The sequence below is a fragment of the Pelecanus crispus genome, chromosome 3, assembly GCF_030463565.1.
Source record: "Pelecanus crispus isolate bPelCri1 chromosome 3, bPelCri1.pri, whole genome shotgun sequence".
In the NCBI taxonomy this organism is placed as follows: domain Eukaryota; kingdom Metazoa; phylum Chordata; class Aves; order Pelecaniformes; family Pelecanidae; genus Pelecanus; species Pelecanus crispus.
The window spans coordinates 79,555,499-79,573,693 of NC_134645.1; the positions used below are offsets into that span (position 1 = coordinate 79,555,499).

At 42.6% G+C, this 18,195-nt stretch overlaps 1 protein-coding gene across 1 annotated transcript in view; it reads right to left on the bottom strand.

The window, feature by feature from the left end:
• The window catches only part of SLC16A10 (solute carrier family 16 member 10), a 72,713-nt gene extending 56,989 nt beyond the window's left edge, over positions 1-15,724 (bottom strand). The window contains exon 1 of the mRNA XM_075708107.1: positions 15,331-15,724. Within this exon, the coding sequence (XP_075564222.1) occupies positions 15,331-15,724 (394 nt within the window). The remainder of the gene's footprint in view (positions 1-15,330) is intronic.
• Between the last annotated feature and the right edge of the window lie 2,471 nt (positions 15,725-18,195).

Sequence of the window (18,195 nt, forward strand, 5' to 3'; positions counted from 1 at the left end):
TGCAACTATAATACTTCCAAATTGATGCTCCTTAAATCAGAGACAAACATATGAACAGACTAGCTCTGAAATCCTATGGTACTGTTTTCTATCACAAAACATTTGTGATATCCTTGTCTTACTAAACTGAAATTCATTACTTACAGAATTTCAAAAGGACCTGTGCCTAAGCTAAACCAATTGCACATAGAAAAAGGCTTTACAATTATGAAGTGACTTCATAAAAAAATGGAGAGAGTAGCTAAAGACAAAAAGTAACTGCTAAAACAAATGACAATGCCAACAGCAAAGCATAGCTGTAATCAGAAGCAGTACAAGTCAATTTGGAAGACAAGAGCTTATATAATCAAGCAAATAAATCTGTGTGGATGCAGCATTCTCACTAGAGGGTGGCTCAACAAGACATGTCCTACCTTTAAAATAAAGAGATTGATTTTACCTTTGATCTCTTCTTCACCAGCCCTAGCAATTGGTGGAAGCTCCTTCTTCCTTCCACTGCATTTACACCATTCCCAAATTGCCCTCATTTCAACTATCTTTGTGTAAACGCTGCTAAACTATTCTCTAACCACCTCTCAGATTCCCACTAAACATCTACACACTCCCTCCGACCACAAACCCTTAATCCCAATTCCTCAATCAATGTCTTTGTGTTATACAAAGCTACACTCAACACTTCACTAAAAGGTTGGCCACTACAGGCACTTATTCAAGAAAATAAAAAATTTTAATAATTATGTAGTTTCACACTTAGTGGCAAGATTACCTTAAAATTAATTGATCACACTCCCAAGCTCTGAGTTGTGCACACAAAGACAGGGGGTAATCACATGGGGACCCTGAGAGAAAAACAGTTTATGGCGCTTACAATTCCTCTATCAGGAAATTTAAAGTTAAGAAAAGGTAAAGCTTACAAACTGATGGAGGGCCCTGCATTACAGAGTAGACACACTGCCTTTGCTAAAAATAAAGAGTAGGCAGTGAGGGTCTATAGCTTGTTAGGAAACAGATAAGGTATATACAAGATACTGTGATTGTTAGAGGGCAACCTCTCCCCCTCCTCCAGTTGAAAGGTTTATGGACTTTTGTCATATAGGTCATAAAAGTAACACTGTTAATTTTATACATATCTATGAAGCAGGATGCAGAGCAAAAGTCAAAGATTTATCTTAAGCTCCAGAACAGGAAATATTATCAGCATTGATTCTTAAGTATATTAATAACGTATTTGATCAGAATCATCACTGATTTATAACACAGGAAACAGTGCTAGAAACTATGTGGACAAAGTCTGGCATTTAATGTCTTAAAAGAAAAAAGCATGATTTACTTAAATTCTGAGAAGATCCAGTAAATCTACTAGTCAGCTACAATGACACCAGCCAGAAATTCGCAAACTAGTCACCTTGTCCACATTACTGCTACTAGTCATTTCTAAGGCTAAATATGACCACCACTCAATTATCTGTTGAAGTCCATTGAGCCTCCTCCATTTCAGTTTTTAGTTTAACACCCAAGAAAACCAGTGACCAGGTTTTAAGCCATCATGCCCAAACTGTGGTATCTCAGTCACAGAAATTGTTCTTTTCCAGAAAAACATAAATAAGTATGTTGAAGAGGAGTTACACAGCAGTTCATGCAGTGCTCTACAGAGCTCTGCAAAAGCTCAAGAAAAGCAGAGCTCCAACTTTGTTTTTAAAGCAATATCTTGATAAAAACAATGACAGTCTTTCCATTCTAATACTGTTTGTAATACCAACATCTTCTGCAGAGTAAACACTGACCAGCAATTTCTCAGTTCCTATCCCACTCTCAGTTTTCACAGAATCCACACTGCTTATGAACAAGAAGCAGTGAGAAATGCTAAGATTTATCACCTTCAGAAGGCAATGTAAAACTTGCAGCAAAATTTCATCTTGAAATTACGTTTGTATCCTTTTCATTCTGATCCTTAATTTGAAGCCTACAGGAACGCTCTCACATTAAGAACCTACACCCTTTTTGTTTGAAACTCCAGAACAACCAGACAGGCCCAGTTGTAGGCAGTTGTAAAGACATGATACAATTTATCTCCTGGCTTTTAAATTTTCTGTTTATAGCACCACACTTACCTACCCTGATCAGGAAAATATGCACCTAGAAGACTGATAGGTGGGATACCTCATAAAACAGGAATGAAATCTCAGTTGCTCCAAGGCAGCCATGACCATATCCTGAAGAACAAGCAGCAGAGTAGTTTGTAGGGTATCTGCGTGTCCCCGCCTGTATTTTCCCAATACAGTTATCCTTCATAAACTGCTATATTATTTACAAAATATTTTAAAATATTTTGACCAATTGCTGAAATACATGTTCAGCTAAAATAATTTATTAATACAGTATACAGCTGTTTTGTCACAGACCTTGATAGAGACTGAACTTGTATCATATAATATACATTAATAAATATGTACATTAAATAAATAAAACATGTATAAAAGGTTAATACTGTCTGAAAAACAAATGCACTGAACAGTGGATTAACACTATTTGAAATTAGAAGCTTACAAAAGCATTTTGTCCCATTTCTTGAAAGTATTTGCATAGGCAAATCAGTTTTACAACTCTAAGGTAGCATGAACTACATGCAACATACTATTTTCTTTGCCTAATATTAGAAAAAGCAATAAAAATCCAGAACACCAGAGCTGGGTCATGCTGACTAAACTTCTGACTGTGCATACAAAGACTAACATTGTCCATACCAATTTTGTGCAGTTCTACTCCAGCCTCCCCACTAAGCTATCCAGTTCTCTCCCCGTCCCCCACACATATACCTTCAAGGGTCAGTGATTTCACTGCATGAAACTAAATGTTCATTAAACTGCTGCACTATGAACAAAAAACTTCGATATGTACAGAGGTGTAAAAAGCTGTTAATGCTCCATGCTTCAATTTGTAAAAAATGGGGTTACTCTGATAGGATTAGAAAAATATGTCTCGAGCTTGCACATTTTATTTAAGCTTCCAGAAAACTTCCTAGTGTTGATTTAATTTTCTAGATCACTGCCTGCACCCACCAGTGTCAGAAATCATAAACTGAGAGTTCTAATTTCTTTCAAGTTCGGAATGCAATGTTGGGTTTTAAAGAGCCTAAGCTACATAGATATTTCAAAGGTAGGAAATTACTTGAAGGTATAAAAGAACAAAGGGCAATTTCAAATTTGCTTTTATGTGCCAAAGCCACAAAGCCTTTCTTTAAAGTACATATCTTCAGTTTTTTCACACACATGACAACTTAAACCAACAAACTCAAGGGGCCACAGGCAGTATTTTTTGCAAGTGAGTTGAAGGAGAACCCAAAAGTCATCATATAAATTGTACACTCAAGATTTGAAAAACTGTTATCTAGCAACACTACATCAGCTTTGAGAAGGTTGTTACTCTGAGCCATGACACATACCACTGACATGTCCCAAATATGCACCATAGTTCAGGTTCTTGATTTCACTCTCGCTTGCTTTGAGGTTAATAGCATCTTTAGGTAAAGCACCATTACCACACCTTCTTCCCTCTCAAAAAAAAAAGCAGCATTATATACCAGCTGATGTTATCAACCAGTTCAAACCACTCTGAAACATGGAGCAAACTGACAATAAGTAGGCTTTCAATCTATGTACCCCATTGAGATTATTCCAATCCCAGCATGTTTAATTATAACACAGGATCAGGTTACTGTCCAAGTAAACCCTGGCTGTGTGGCCCAAGAACACTCAGTACTTGTGATAGGAGGTACAGGCCTCCTTGGGCAAACCACATTGATTTCTGTTTTACACCAGTGTCCTTGTTCAGCTGTTCATTCTGTATACTGCTTAGCTACCATCCAAGATCGTTAGTCTAGAGCAAACTAAGCAGCAGCTTAAGAGACATGCTGATAGTACACACCTGGATATAGAAAGTAAACAGGACAGAGTCACAACAGTCAGTCCATGGACAAAAGGGGGGTCTGGAGTACCAATACCAGAGACAGGACAGACAAAAGCCTCCAAAGATGAGGCACATCTCAACATTCACTATGGATCACTTTTTAATGAATACTAACATTCTCTGTTCTTTTCCTGAATTCTTTGGCTCTTAAGCATTCAATGCAATACAGTAAGAGCACAAACTAGGACTTCTTTAATTAGAAGAATGCTTTTTTGGTGTTGTAGTTAAGACTTTTTTCTGGCAAAAGAGCAACTTCCTTGCCTTGTATGCAAGAACACTGTTCCTGGTCATCATATAATGAACTTGCAATTATCAAAGCTATTTTTTTGTTCCAAAAGAACAGACTGTTAATTTCTGCAGAAATGAACTGCAGAATAGACTACAGAAGTGGAAAGCTTAAAGATCAGTTTATTTAGGACATTCCACTGTAGTGTTTCATCCTTGCTCAGAGTTACAGCATTGATAAAATAGAGTTAAAATTAAATCATTTAAAAATCTGTCAGCTGTGGTATCAACATACTTCTTTACAGTGAACTAGAAAGTTTTCTGTGTACTTACCCAATGCATTTTCTATTTGGAACCTCATTATTGAAACATCTTGAAAAAATGGCTAAAACACAGACCATGAGCCAGAAGACAATCCTTACTGTCCATTTCACAAGTCATTTACAAAAGGACAATAGTTACAGATTAAAGGAATTAAATTAATAGCGAGCATGTTTTAAATTACTTATTATTCCTCATATATGTATGTTCTTAAAAAATGCAAAAGAAAAACTATTCTGAGGTACTTCGAACATAAAGTACAGCTCTAACGAACACAGCGCACTGCAGAAGATAGCCAAAGAATTCACTACTTCTGCGTATCACAGCAAACAGGCAACAAGAAAGTTGCTTTACAACTGGTCCAAATACACCCCCCCACCTAAGGGTTCCTTGGGATTATAGACATGCTACTGATAACAGCAAGAGGCTGGGTTCAACATCCCAGTAATGCCTTCCTGTGTGTGGGAACTAACACTGATGATTTTTAAATTGGTCCCATCCTTGCTAGAGGGCTGCTACTCTAACTTAGCTATTCGAGCAAGTCGTTCCTATCCAGTTCCCATGAAAATTAATGGCAGGATATAAAACAGGGCTGCTATTATTGTAATAAATTAGATTTCTGGAAGTAAAACAGATAATGTAAGATCACAAGGGAATGTTTTCTCATAGAATTATCCTTTCTGTACATATTTGCTGAAGGTTAAACTGCAGTAGACTAAGGCTGTGTGTGTTCACAATACAGAAGATTAAAAAATTTGTGGAAGAGATATGAAAGAACCTATATTATTCATTCTGCCACAATGGGTATTCTAAAATAAAGCAGTTATATTATCAGTGCTACATTAACTTCTATGCCAAGTAATCAGTACAACTCCATCCTTGTAGTTCACAGAGCAGAAGCAATTTCAAATTGGGCAATTACTTGCTAAGCATTATAGATCAATGTTTGTTGAAAAATCCTTATTTTCCTTAGCAACACACCACAATGCAAGTTAAAATTCTATGAATATTCCTCTCATTTCAAAGCATGATCTCTGAGGTGTACGATTCTATTAAAAGTTTTTATTCATAATTCAGACCAACAAACCCTTCTCCTCCCTATGATGATGTTACATTACATAAAGATTTGGAAAAAATCCAGACTAAGACTTACATACGTATTTCTGAAAACTAAACTGAAGATCTTTTAACACACATTTTGTTTAAAAGACTAGAAAAATATCGAGAGTTCCAATTACAAGATTTCCTTAACATTTAGCAAACTAAAGATGCTTTCATGTGACTGATCAAATACTTATACCAATTCCCAAATGCTTTATAAGTATTAATAAACTAATCCATAAATCTAGAAATGAGGACTTGAAATACTGATTAGGACAATTTCCACATGTATAACAATTCTACAGCTAAACCTGAACTGTCATTTAGTTCCTTGCTTAAGATTATCTGCAAGTGGCTCTTCTAATAGCAAATAATATCTATATAAAATCGAGAAAACTTTAAACACCAAATTTCACATGACTGTTGAACCCTCACACTATGAAAGGGGCTGGCCTAGAGCACAGCTCCAACAGCGCAGCCGAGGCAGCCAGACACAGCAGTTTGCACAGCAGTTAGCCAGCAGCAGGGCATACAAAAGAAGGCCAGCAGCTCTTCTCAGAAGAGCAAACACTCGCTCAGCAGTGGTGATGCTGCAGGGCACAGTCCCCAGCAACCAGTGGAGCAACTGTCCCTGTCACACCATAGCTGCAGCCCCAGACTGTGCTCCTGAGGGAGGATGCATCTGAGCAGATCTGGGGCCCCTAGGGCAGCAGGAGCCAGACGACTTGCCTGCAGGAGGTATGTGCTGGTCAAGTATGTGTGTTACCAAATGAAGGAAACGTGGGAGGTGCTCAGCACACTGCACAGCATCGAAGATGACAAGAAAGAGGTTGACTTTATCTTCTCCGAGACCCTGAAGCTTCAATAGGTTGAATGCCCAACTGTGCTGAAGGAGGAGCAGGTAGTCTGCTTACTACTGTGAATCCAGCAAAGGGCTGCAAAGATGATCAAGGAATTGGAGCATCTGACATACAATGACAGGCTAAGAGAGGTGGGGTCGGTTAGGCTCAAGAAACAGCTCTCAGGGAAATCTTATAAGTGTGCATAAGTACCAGAGGAGAGGAAGTAAAAAAAGACTGAGCCAAACTCTTCTCAGTGGTATTCAGTGAAAGGACAAGATGCAATGAGCACAAATTGAAATACAGGAAATGCCATTTAAATGCAAGAAAAATCTTTTTTACTGCAAGGGTGGTCAAACACTGGTACAGGTCACCCACATAGGCTGTGAAGTCTCCATCCTTGGAGATGGCCAAAACCCAACTGGGCAAGGTCCTCAGCAGCCTGCTCCAGTAGATGTTGCTCCAAGCAGAGGGGCTACAACCATAACCATTTTGTTATTATCTATAATTACTGAATTAACTCAAATTGGCTAAAAGAGTAAATAGACAGATTATGCTGTAACAGTTTGAGAACAGTCCACTGCATTTCTTCGTGCAAAACTAATAACTAAATAGAAGGAAGAGAGACCATTAACATTTAAACTTCAAGTTGGCCTTTAACAACACACCTCTTAAGAGGCTCAGGAAATCAAATAATGAGAAAAGAGACAGAATATTATCAGGAAACTTAAAGTGTCCACAGGCAAAGCAAAGTCAATTAAGATTAAATCATCTTTATGGATAGGCAAACAACACTAAGCACTGGTACATCTTGCTAAGTCTAAGAAGAGGGACTGTTAATAAACATATACATTTTGCTAGCTTCCTCTTTAGACAGCAGTTACTTAGGCTAACTCAAAAAATCAGGAAGGGATTTGAGGAACCTCAAAGAATGGTAGCCAGAATGGATGAATAAGACAACAGTGAACAGACTACAGGGACCAATTAAACAAAACAAAGATGAAGAATGAGGAGCAATGCACACTGGAAAACTTCAAAGCCAACTAAAGTCCACTGAATGCAGGTATTAATAAAAAACAGCAAGAAAAACATTGGATTATGTAAATAATGCAAACTAGATAGCACAGCATCATCATAGTACATCATGTCATACCAAAAAACAGCAGAGCCTCATTTGGAATATGACACACAGTACCTTTCTTCTCCACATAACAGAAGGTTTATAGAAACATCAGAGACAATGACAAAGAAATAACATCAACTAAGGGTATGAAAAATGTTCCACAGGGAAAAAAAACCCACTGTTAGGACTTGAAAGATTTATTCAAGGAAAACACATAAGGAGACACACACATGAAAATATATATGTATGTACACACACACCAGTCCGAAGCCACTTAGTCTGAAAGCAAAATGGCAGATGACAGGCCAGCAAGCCATCTAGATAAAGAATCTTCAAAATGAAGGACAAAAAAAGTTTCTTCTGCTACTTGGAAATCAAACCAAGTTTGAGTCTTCATCCATCCGCAGAACAGTCTAACCACATGATACTGCTGCTTACTTGGATTAGAAGTGAGAGTGCTCAATAAAAAGATTTTACACACACCCTTTAGAAATTGCCATTTAAGGATGAGACTGGAAAACATTTAGTTTTAATGCTCTCTGAAGAACCAAAGAGGGCATTTCTCTTATGAATAAAAAATAAGCCAAAAATAAAGCTTCATTTTAACACTTTCATTTAATTTTTTTAAAGATGTTTTAAACTATTTTGACCTCATTTCTAAGAACTCTTTCATTACTTTGATGCATGTAACTAGATTAGTATAGCTGCAGGCAACCACTCACTACATTTAGCTTTTTAGTGTTGCAACAATGTAATAGCTTTAAGAGAGTTTCATCTTTACTGATAAGGTTACACTAAGAGCAAATTACTCTGCAGGACATTCAATAGCATTTTGCTTTCATCCAACTTTTTACCTCATGAATAAAGTACAGTAAAAAGTATTTAGGTGGATTTTGTTGAAGGAGATTTTAGAGGATACCATTTTTTCTGAAAGGCAGCACACAAAAGCTCATAATTTGAGGCACACGCATTTAATGCCGAGTGGTGGCAATAGCCGGCCATCTTCAGAATTTTATAGGGGTGGTTCATCCCTGTGAAATTAATGTACTACCTCTAAAGAAGCCCACAAAAATAAACTGGTAACTAGCTTTCAGACACATTAGGAAGATTATTCTCCTTAATTAAGCAATTTGTTGCAAGTTAAATCAGCAGTTGGAACATGAAGAGATCTAAACAATGTAAATTCCAACAAGAGAAAAACACAAAAAGACAACCTAACTAGCAGGCACAAGGCTAATCAGTCTACAAACTAGTTTTCAAGAGTACAAGAGAAATGGTCCAGAGCTGGAGGCATAAAGGTATATGTGCAGGTGTAAACAGTGGTGGTATTAACTATTCCATCCTAAAGAGAGACAGCATACTAAAGAAACTACTTTCAACTTTCTTTCCAGTTTGACTCAGTCATAATTTCAACTACTCCAGAGCCTTCATTTACATATATATTTATAATCACAAAGCCAGGTCAAAAGAGTACAAAAACATGACTGCAGCTGAATAAAGTGAATCATTACTTTCACATCAGGTTAGTTTTCAGCCAGTCTGCTCGCATTGCTGGTTCCCTGCACTGGTTTCAATGGCAGCACAAACATGGGAAGGAAGGCAGACTACGTACACCGATATCCATTGGTCCCAGTTTTTGTGGAACTACATCCTTCATTGCAATGTAATCCTTATTGATCAAACTGTTACATAGTAGTGTGCTTTCTTGTACCTTGGAACTTCTGTGTTCCAAATTTGATTTATTTCTTTTTAAAAAGAGAAAAAGAAGTCAGCTGCTTTTTCATAAGCCATGTGACATAGTTCCAGCTTGCCAAGCTTCCCAATGTACTGGAAACCACATCCCATTGAATTAGAGATGAAAGTGTGGTTGTGAAGGGCAGTTACAGAACAAGGTCCTGAATGATAACAAAACTGCTGATCGTGTTTTTATCTCTGAAGCAAAGCTCAGAAAGGTAGCAAGATTCATAGAATCATTTAGGTTGGAAAAGACCTTTAAGATCATCCAGTCCAACCATTAACCTACACTACCAAGTCCACTTTAAGCCAATCAAGGGTAGACTAGACTAAACCATGTCCCAAAGTGCCACATCTACCCGCTTTTTGAACACCTCCAGGGATGGGACTCCACCACCTCTCTGGGCAGCCTCTTCCAATGCTTGACCACCCTTTCTGTGAAGAAGTTTTTCCTAATTTCCAACCTAAGCCTCCCCTGGCGCTGCTTGAGCCCATTTCCTCTCATCCTATCACTAACTACTTGGGAGAAGAGAGCAACACCCACCTCACTACAACCTCCTTTCAGGTAGTTGTAGAGAGTGATAAGGTCTCCCCTCAGCCTCCTCTTCTGTAGGCTAAACAATCCCAGTTCCCTCAGCTGCTCCTCATAAGGCCTGTGCTCCAGACCCTTCACCAGCCTTGTTGCCCTTCTCTGAACACGCTCCAGCACCTCAATGTCCTTCTTGTATTGAGGGGCCCAAAACTGGACACAGTATTCCAGGTGCAGCCTCACCAGTCCCGAGTACAGGGAGACAATCACCTCCCTGCTCCTGCTGGCCACACTATAAAGGAAAAACTTCTCAATTTCAAACTGCCCTGTTAAATTAAAAAGCCAGCCCTGCTCAGCAAAATTAAGTTACCATATACAGTAGTGGTTCACTTGTTCTCAACACTTGTAGATCTCTGTAGTCATCCAACATCATTTTCACAGTATCCAAGTTATGGCCTGGATATGACAGCAAAGGCAGAACTCTCCTCCTTGCCCTATCAGACCCACAGCAATCCAGCTCCAGGAGTCCCAATGGTTCTGATGGGGTTAAGCCAGCTCAGTGAACTACCAATCATTCTAATATCCAGACACATCACCAAAGGCTGCACCTTACAAAGTCAAACCAAGGTAGGTACATACAAGCACACAGATAACCGGTTCAGGCCAGCTGATGCACTGTCTTCTAATAACACTTGCTAACACAAAACAAACATGAGGATGCAGAACAGTAATAACAGTATATACTCACTGTGCAGGTCTATTTGTACAAGTGAAGATGAACAAACATACAGAGAATAATCCAGTGGCATTACAGAACCAGCATTGTAAATCATAGAAAGATTAATTAAACCAGAAGAACTAGTATTTTTATCTACCTTTTTTTAATAAAACCCACTCTTTTTCTCTGTTGTCACTAGTATCTTAGTATTTATTTGCACACACACAAAAACCTATATAGCAGAGGCATCTATCAAGAGAGCACAACACAGGACTAGTGAGGCTCACATGCCAGATCTCTTAACTGAGACAACACAGGGGCTGCCTCAGTGCTCCACATCCCGCTGTGCCAATGCCAACAGGGAAAAGAACAAAGTGCTCTTCCTGCCAGAACCTGGAGTGGCCCCAGGGCCCAATCCTTCCCCTTCAAGGACAGTCAGACTACAATTGCATTTGAACACTTGAGGCCTACTAGGTCTGCCCTATTTCCAAGGACTAAGAGCCTCCCATATTTCGTTGCCATTGCATTTTTCCACCCAATTTGTTCCTCAAACACAACAAGCTATAAATAACAAACGGAGTAGTTTCCTGAGACTTCAGCCACATCTTCCTATACTTACATTGGAGGCTTTTCCTCTTTGTAGTTGTGCATCAATTAGCTTTTGAACAAAAAACTCGCTACATAAGGAAACAATGGAAATAGTACACTACATAACCAAAGAAACAAGCTTTTTACTAATAATGTTGTCCCTAAGATGTGTTATTCACCTGGTGTGCAAGAACCAATTCACACACTGAGTCAAGATAGTTGCTTTATTCCATTTCTGCACAGAGATGGGTGCTAGTGGTAATTCCAAAGCTAGTACACCCTGTTATCCTTGCTTCACATATTTATACAATTAAACAAAGTCACTACACCTACTGTTAACACCTACTTGTTAGTCATGGGTTATTTCTACTTTTGCTTTGACACCTACTTGTTAGTAGTTGGTTATGTCTACTTTTGCTTCAATTTAAAGACATAGCTCCCTCTAAAATCACTATGCATGCTCAGTGGGTGGGGGTCTCCCTTTGGAGGTGGGTAGCTCTTCCAACAGAGGTGTGATTTTCATATTATAATTATCTGGTTCACTTAGGGGTCACTAATTAGTGGATCTTGCTGACTAGTAAAAGAGTAAAGGGGTGTTTTGACACTCAAGGATATATGCTCAGTGTTTTAGAGATCTCTTGGCCTTCTGCTCCTTGTTATAGATATCCTGGTGTCTATTATCTTTAGTACATTCCTTCAACAACCAGTCATCAATTTGAATACCAAAATATTGTATACTAGTTATGTTCAAAATTTTTTGTAAAAAATATGAATTATAATTAGATGCCCCTTGAGGAAATTTGTGAACCCTCTATAACCCACAGTACAAGTTTTTCCATTAACACTCCTAAGTCCTGCAACAATGTTAATTATAGTTATTCACCTTATTTATCCAGTGCCAATGCTGCATTCTGGAGACAGCCTTGCTGCCTTGTCTGTACTTTTGGTTCCTTCCACTCTTTACCTGCAAGGCAGAGTCATTTGACTACATCCTCCTCCCCTCTGCCTCCTCCCATTTTGCCTTTTATACTGATAAATATCCATCCATCTACTAAAAATAACGAAAATAGCACATATTATGATTACTTAATTCCCTCCCATTTTGCCTTACATAGAGATAGGCATGCATTATTAAGAGATTACAAAACATTATTAAGAGATAACAAGAATAGCACATACTATAGCCTGCTTAATTCCTCTTTTTGAGGAAAACACCAGGCAAGAGACTACTATTGGCTGGTCCCAAAAGCACAGACACACAAAAACTTTTGGCAACACGCATACTTCTGACAACAGCTAAGTAATCTTGTAGTTTAAAAAAGTTCAGTTCTGTGGTACTTTGGATCAACTGCAAGACTCCACAGACACCTCGGGTCCCAGGAAAGATAGTCTGAAATATTCATGCCTCAAAAATCAGCATTTCAGATTTTAAAGAAATAATTTATTTTTCAGAAGGAGTAGAATATTAAACTTTGTATTCCAAAGCAAAGCCACACAGCAAGAAAGCTTTCATTACAAATCGCAGTTTTCAAATTCATTAAATCTGACGCAAACTCAGTTTCCACTGCCAGTTTTAAGTCGCAATTAGTCCTAACACAAGAGACTAACTAGATTAAATACTATAATCAATGCCATGGGAATGATCAAGCTAGGGTTTTTGCTAACACTAAAATCTCTTTCTACAGCGTGCCAGCTAATCAATCACTGTTCAGTAAGAGCTACACTAAGTGCAATTTGCCATTTCTGATCATAGCTCCCCTTTATGGCAAGCTAAGTATTGTATCAGAATTTGTTTAGTTCAGTTCACTCTTGGTCCTATCTTCAACAAGAGAAACAGAATAGTAGACAAACAGTTTCTAGGTGATGAAGTTCAACATTAAGGAACAAAAAGTCCTGTTTGACAGTTGCTGCTTAGCCCTTACGGTGCCCAGATATATTAGGGTACTTTCAGGTATTGAAAGGAAGGACACCTTTTTATCTGCTGTTCTGCTGTTTACAGTAGGTGCTTTTGTATTTGCAGTGCTCCTCCTTCAGATACACACAAGTCATCTAGTCAAGGCAGCTATCTCATGCTCTTTCCCTCAACTTAAACACATTCGGATTTAAAAAAGCAAAATGAGTGTCTTCTGCATTACCCAAACCAGAGCACATCTGACAGAGCAAACCAAAATGCAGCTGTAGGTTTGGGTCTTTTTTTAATAAAAAAGTCATGCAGGAGGTGCTGGCTGCATCCAGTACTCTGAACTCTTCCTCTTCTTCTAAACAGGATGTAAAACAATTAGGCTTTAAAGGCAGGTTCCATTTTTTCCCCCCACTCTTTTCTGCAGTTGGGCAAATTTTTAACAACATGGGTGGAGCACACCTGCAATCTCACCTCACTTGAACACCAGTGGTGCAATTACTTTTCTGGAAGGTAAGAGATAACAATTTCAGTCCTCCTCTTGTTGATTATTTTGACTACTGCACTACTACCTACAAGTCAATTTTTTTTTTTTTTTAAGTACAATACAACTATTTTGAGACATCATTACTAGAGAACCAGATTCTCAGAAAAAGCAATTACACCTCTGTACCATGAACAGACAGAAATACATGGGTGGCTGTTGGTACTCTGCATTTTTTTACAAAGCCACCTGGTCAGTGGCTCCCAGGTTAGCACGCAAGTGTTCACAGCACCTCCTCTGAACAATCACATTATTCTCCTGTACAGGCTAAGGAGCCTAGGCACCTACTTCTGGATATGCATTTCCCTTCTGTGAAGGCACTGCCACACCTGACGTGTAGACATACACAGCTTCCCATCTTTCTAGCTCAAGAACACTAAGCAATACACCTTGTACATCACCACAAACAGTTCAAACACTGGAGAGCACATCACTTAATGCTCTACCACAGCTCTCCAGCTTTCTCACTTCAATCTAAACACCTGCCCTGGTTTTCTACTTCAGACAAAAATATTTTTATTAAGTCAGGGGAGGAAAGTCAGCTTCTTTGCCTCCTACATCTCAACTTTAGGCCCACTTCTCCTGATATTTGAGAAAAACAAATTTCGGAACTCTTTTCAAGGTCCGTAACACCACTCTGTACTGAGAAAGTTTCCTAGAAGGCTTACAGCTCTGCAGGGCTACATAGCCAGAACACCTTTTTTTAGTGAAGAACAAAACCATAAAAGACAATGTCTGTGTTTTCTAACATTTCTTTTCACTATGTAAGCTACCTTTTAAATGAGCCAACTTTATTATTATTTACTATAAGAAATTATTATAATTATTAATTTGTTATTATTGTGAGAGCCAAAAACTGCATTTCCTCAACTTACAAAGTCAAAGCACAAGACACTTTTCAAAGAGAACTTACATAAAATAAAATAGAATATATGCTGACTTTTGAATTAGTTGATACTTGTGTCTAGAATGATTTAAATTAGTAACAGCAGAGTAGAGATTTGATTGTGATAGTACTGTTACATCTTTGGAGTGTAATAAACCTCATTAACTTTACTGGTGAGGTTTGGGATATTGGTTACAGCAGTAACTAGACTGCACATCGAAATGCTGGTTTTGGGAACTGTTAAGCCCATTCTTGACATATTTTAAGTGCCGCTATACCCCACTGTAATAATTTCGACTAATCATTAGGCCAATGGGGGCGGGGGAATAAAACTTTCTGGGACCAAAAGTATGCATTTTTCCCATAATGCACGATGACAGACGCCTAAAAATGCCGCTGTGGAAGGAGTCAGAGTACACCTGCTTCCCTCCCCGCAGCTTCTCCCGCGATGTCCCAGGAGCTCGCTGCCCCAAGCCCTGCCTCTGGAGCACGGCTGGGAGCGCAAACCCCCGCAGGGAGGGGAGAGGGGCTTCTCCCCGCCTCGATGAAACGAGTATTTCCGAGTCCCTCGGCCCAGCCCCACGTGCTTGCGGCGGGGCAGGCTCCGGCCCGGCTCCCCCGCCCGCCCCGGGGGGGTCCCGCCGCCTGCGGACAAAGCGGCGGGGGCCGGGCAGCGGCCGCAGGCCGGCCCTGACAGCCCTGCGGGGCACGGGCACCGACAGCCGGAGCGGCTGCAGCGCTGGCAGCGAGAGCTCCCGCCCGGGGCACCCTCTCCGCCCGGGCTGGGGGCAGGGAGAGGCCCGAGGCGGAAAGGGCTGGAAGCCACCCCGGCCCCTTCCCTCGCCGCCCCCCTCACCTGTTTTGAACGCCAGCTGCTTGTCCTCGCCGCCGCCGAAGAGCTGGAGCATGGAGACGAAGAGGACCCCGCAGGAGTTCTGGATGCCGAAGACGGCGCCGTTGCACCACATGGCGGACAGCATCACCACCCAGCCCCAGCCGCCCTCGGGGGGCTCGGGCGCCGCGCTCCCGGGGCAGCCCGCGCTCCCGGGGCCCTCCGTCCCCGCCGGGGGCTGGGCCCCGCTCTCGCCGCTCGGCGCGGCCGGGCTGCCGCTGCCGGGGCACCGCTCGCCGCCGTTCTCCCGCCGCGGCTCCACCACCACGGCCGCCGGCGGCGGCGGGCCGGGCAGGGGGGCGGCGGCGGCGGGGTCCCCCGCGCCCTGCGGCGCCAGCTTCTCGCTCACCGGCGCCATCCTCCGCCGCGCCGCCGAGCGGAGCGGAGCGGGCACCAGACCCTCCCCGCGCGCCGCTCCCGCCTTCACCACCTTCCTCCTCCTCCTCCTCGCGACCTCTCGGCCCCCGCCCGCCTCAGCCCCTCGCCGCGGGAGCTGCGGGCATCCTGCGGCGCTCTGTCTGTCTGTCCGTGCCTGTCTGTGTGTGTGTGGCGCGAACGAGGCCGCCCCGCCGCTCGCTCGCGCGCGCCCGCCCGCCCCACACACACACACACACGCGCCCCCCTCTTCCCGCCGCGCCGCGCACCGAGGGGCGACCCGCCGCCGCCGCTTTATTTTAAAAGGGGGGCTCCCGCGGGGGCGTCAGCGGCACGAGGGCTTTCCTCCGCGCCGATTGGCTGAGGGAAGGGAGGCGGGGGGGGGGGGAGAGGGGGGGAGCAAGGGGAGGGAGGCGAAGCCGCGCACCTCTCCCCCCCCCCCCCCCGCGCGCTCCTCCCCCGCCCCGCTCCGCTCCCCGCCGCTGCAGGGGGCGGGGCGGGGCCGCGGCGTTGTCAGCGGCGGCGATAAGCGCTCGTGCCGCGGCCCCTTGCCGCCGCGCGTGGGGCGAGCGAGCGGGCGAGGCTGGAAGGCAACGGTTAACGGCCGGCGCTGGGCGGGAGGCGGGCGCCTCAAGTCCCCACACACAGGTACCGCACGCTGCCCTCGCCGGCCTGGGCGGGGAGAGCGGTGAAGGAGGCCCCGCTCCCAGGCCGAGTTAGTTCCCCGTGAGGCAGGGCAGCTACACCCAGGGGTGTCCTCCTGCGGCTACCCTTTCTCGGCAGCCGCGAACTGAGGGAAAAGCCTCAACCTCCCTCCCCCGGCGGTTTGCTAACGACAGCCAAGGAAAGAAAAGCCACCCCAAAACGCTGAGCGAGGGGCGCCGCTCCTACCCCCCCGCTCCCCCCCCCCCCCACGTGTGTTGACAGCCATTGCGCTCCCCTCACGGCCTTTGCTCGCCCCTGCCCGAGGCTCGCTAGCCCCCGGGGAGCTCTCCATCGCCCACCCTCCCTCTCGAGGGGAGGGCCCGGGCTCTAGGCTCCCCGCTCCAGGGCCCTCGGGGCATCTGCCGTCCTCAGGGAGCAGCTCTCCGCGATAGCTCTCCACCTCCCCTCGGGCCACCCTTAGCCCTTTGCCAGGGGTGACCGTGGTGAAGCCATTTCTCCCCGCTTGTCTTTTTTTTTTTTTTTTTTTTTTTACAAAGGAAGAGAAAATACTGCACTTGCACACCTCGTGAAATGTTTCCCACCTGCACAGAGGCATCAACTCTTTACCTTTCCTCCCCACAGTCAGCAAAGTGAGAGGTAAGGAAAGCTGAGGTCATAAGTGTCAAGCGATAAGCTTTTTGAGGGGTGATCCTGCTTCCAAACTCTCAGCCGCACATCTGTTTATATGTTTGGCAACTACTTACGCTTTAAGCAGTTTGGGCCAAATGAGGAAGAGGAGCTTCTTGAAAGAAAATCAGCAGATTGAATCTGGATACTTTGTCCTTCCCCATGAGACCTGGAGGGCACAAAGCAGCCTCTTGCATTTGTACGCCATCCCCATTACTTCTGTCAGAACCTGGGCTGCTACTGCTATACCTGTTGCGCCATCCAACTCCTGTGCCTGCCTGTTAAAGCCTCTTCCTCCTGTTTTGACCCTGAAATCACCTTCTCTGGCCTACCTGCCAGCAGCCACATGGGGAAACAAAACTTAGCCCAAAATAAAGCACAGATTCTTAAGACCATGCCAGCACAAATTACTCAGTCATCTCCACATGAAAAAGAGTAGCTAAAGAAAGAAAACCATATAATGACGTAATGAAAGCCTTTATAATAACGCACATTGAATGGATGTCAGCTTTAAGAATGCTTGGCTTTCGGAATTAATTGACCTTTGGATTTTTAATTTTGCATGTTTAGTGTCCTCCAATTTGTTTTAAAGTAAGTTAATTTTTTAAAAAAAGTTTAGAAATACATTTATGATAATAATGAAGCATTTTATAGATGCGCTAATCTTGCTGCATACTCCCTTTGTCTCGTTAACGCTGCCCATCTAAGTTAAACATAAAAATATTACACATACACATACAACAGCAGAAGAATATGGAAAAAATAAAAGCCCGTAACAAAACACAATATAGCTGCATGAAATACATAATAATTGTCAAAGCAAAAAGAGAACTTTTGGCCAACCATTGGAAACACATCTGTTCCCCCCAAGGAACAAGTTTTAATGCTTATGAAAAACCCCAAGCCTATCATAAGCTTAAACATGCTCAGAATATTTCATAAGCAATTTAACATGCAAACATTAACACTTCACATTCTCCAGCAAGCCTTTGTTCAGCGGCTGTTGTCCAAATCTATTGAGCTTTCTTACAATAGATCAAACTTCGCCCACCACAATATAACATTTTTGAAGAGTTATGACAGAGCGAACCTTTTTTTGGAACCAGATTCAATCGTCATTAC